The sequence below is a fragment of the Austrofundulus limnaeus genome, unplaced genomic scaffold (assembly GCF_001266775.1).
Source record: "Austrofundulus limnaeus strain Quisiro unplaced genomic scaffold, Austrofundulus_limnaeus-1.0 Scaffold850, whole genome shotgun sequence".
Taxonomy (NCBI): domain Eukaryota; kingdom Metazoa; phylum Chordata; class Actinopteri; order Cyprinodontiformes; family Rivulidae; genus Austrofundulus; species Austrofundulus limnaeus.
Window position 1 is genome coordinate 94,420 of NW_013953252.1, and position 1,744 is coordinate 96,163.

At 41.3% G+C, this 1,744-nt stretch overlaps 1 protein-coding gene across 1 annotated transcript in view; it reads left to right on the plus strand.

Moving 5' to 3' along the window:
• The window catches only part of LOC106532914 (unconventional myosin-Ic), a gene marked incomplete in the record, with an annotated part of 69,009 nt that overhangs the window by 41,723 nt on the left and 25,542 nt on the right, over window positions 1-1,744 (plus strand). Inside the window, 2 exon segments of the mRNA XM_014029081.1 lie at window positions 831-922; window positions 1,032-1,126. Coding sequence (XP_013884535.1) covers window positions 831-922; window positions 1,032-1,126 — 187 coding nt within the window.

Below are 1,744 nucleotides of genomic sequence, written 5' to 3' on the forward strand. Positions count from 1 at the left end.
CACCTGAGAGCCTGCAGGAGTCATGAGCGGGGTGTGTGGGGAGGGGGGGAGGGGTGCGCTCTGCCATGAGGAAGTTCGGCTTAAAAACACGTCCCAGAGGTGTTTCTGGTACCAAAAGGTGTTTCTGGTCCCCACCTGTCGTTTTGCTCCTCAGCATGGCTTCATAAAAACACTGCAGGAGTTCTCAAATATGCGTGAATGAGTCAAAGCAAGGCTTTGGGCATGTTTTTTTATGAGAGTATAACATTATAACATGATATAAAACTCAGAAAAGTTGATTTTTACATGATATTGCCTCTTTAAAGACAATCACTGACAAAGATTGGGGGAAATTAAAACGTTATTCAAACTCTAATAATGAGGATGGAGATGGTGCTTTCTTATTTCCAGGCTCAACAAGCATGAGAACCTCGATGAGTCCATGTAACACATTTTACACATGTTTATTTTTTTATTCTCAGAAATTTAATCAAAAAACTAACCTGAGCAGGGCTCAAGAGAGCCCTCAAGAGTTTAGACAGGTTTCTAATGAGAAAGTGAGGTTCAAGTTCATTTTTATGTGTTGTGATAGTGAGAATCTAACAAATAGAAAAGCATTACATCAGTTAGACTGATGTTTTGATTATTGTCTTCATTGTTATTCATATTCGACTAAATAAACTTTCACTTTAATGTCAGTGAACATCAGACATTTGTTTGGCAAGTACCGTAATGAGTTTTCAGAAAACCCTAAAATGAAGCCACTAACGGAGACCGAACACGTCTAAATGTAATTTAGAAAAGAATGAAAGTGTTTTTCCTCCTGTGAGCTCACTGCTGTCGTCTCACAGGATGAGGAGTGCCTGAGGCCTGGGGATGCCAGTGACTTCACCTTCCTGGAGAAGCTGGAGGACACTGTGGGAGGACACCCTCACTTTGTCACGTTAGTTTCACAATTAAGCCTAAACTGTTTAGAGTTCACATTCTGATCTTAGTTGGATTTATAAATTCACACTCTGTGTGTGTGTCTGCGTGTGTGTGTGTGTCTGCAGTCACAAGCTGGCTGATGGAAAGACCCGGAAGGTAATGGGCCGAGAGGAATTCCGGCTGCTGCACTACGCTGGAGAGGTCAACTATAATGTCAACGGTGTGTGTTGCATGATAGGATTTTGTTGCTTTGTGGCAGAAGAAAAGGTATTATTGTTGGTCTGATATAACAGTTAATGACATAAATACCTTGTGTTTAGCCCAGTGATCTATATTAGTGGATTGGGCGTGGCTAGCATGCTGCTAGCTACATGGACGTGTGCACACTGGAGCTGTGTTAGGCATTGAAGAGCCTCAACAAAATGAATGGATGTCAGTGGACTGTGAGGCGTCATCCTGATGAAAAACTCTTATAAAGTTCTTATTTCTTGCTCCAATTTTACAAAATATGGTTAAAATGAAGCTGAAGAAATTGTCAATTTTATAGTTTACAGAACTTACAATTAAATAACAAATTAAAATGACTAACAGTGGCTTAAAATAAGTATTTTGCATTTCACGTGTTTTTTTTTTACATAAAAGTCAATGGGCCTCATGCAAGAACATGTTCGTATTCTTATCCTAAATTTCTCTTATGGTGCGTTCACACCGAACGCGATTTCAGCTTCAAAATCGCAGCCAACGCTGAAGTTTGAAGCTCGTGCACTTTGAGGTCAGACGCAGGACACCTGCGCTGCACAGCGACAGCCGCCCCGCCCCTCCCTCCTCTGTCCTCTGT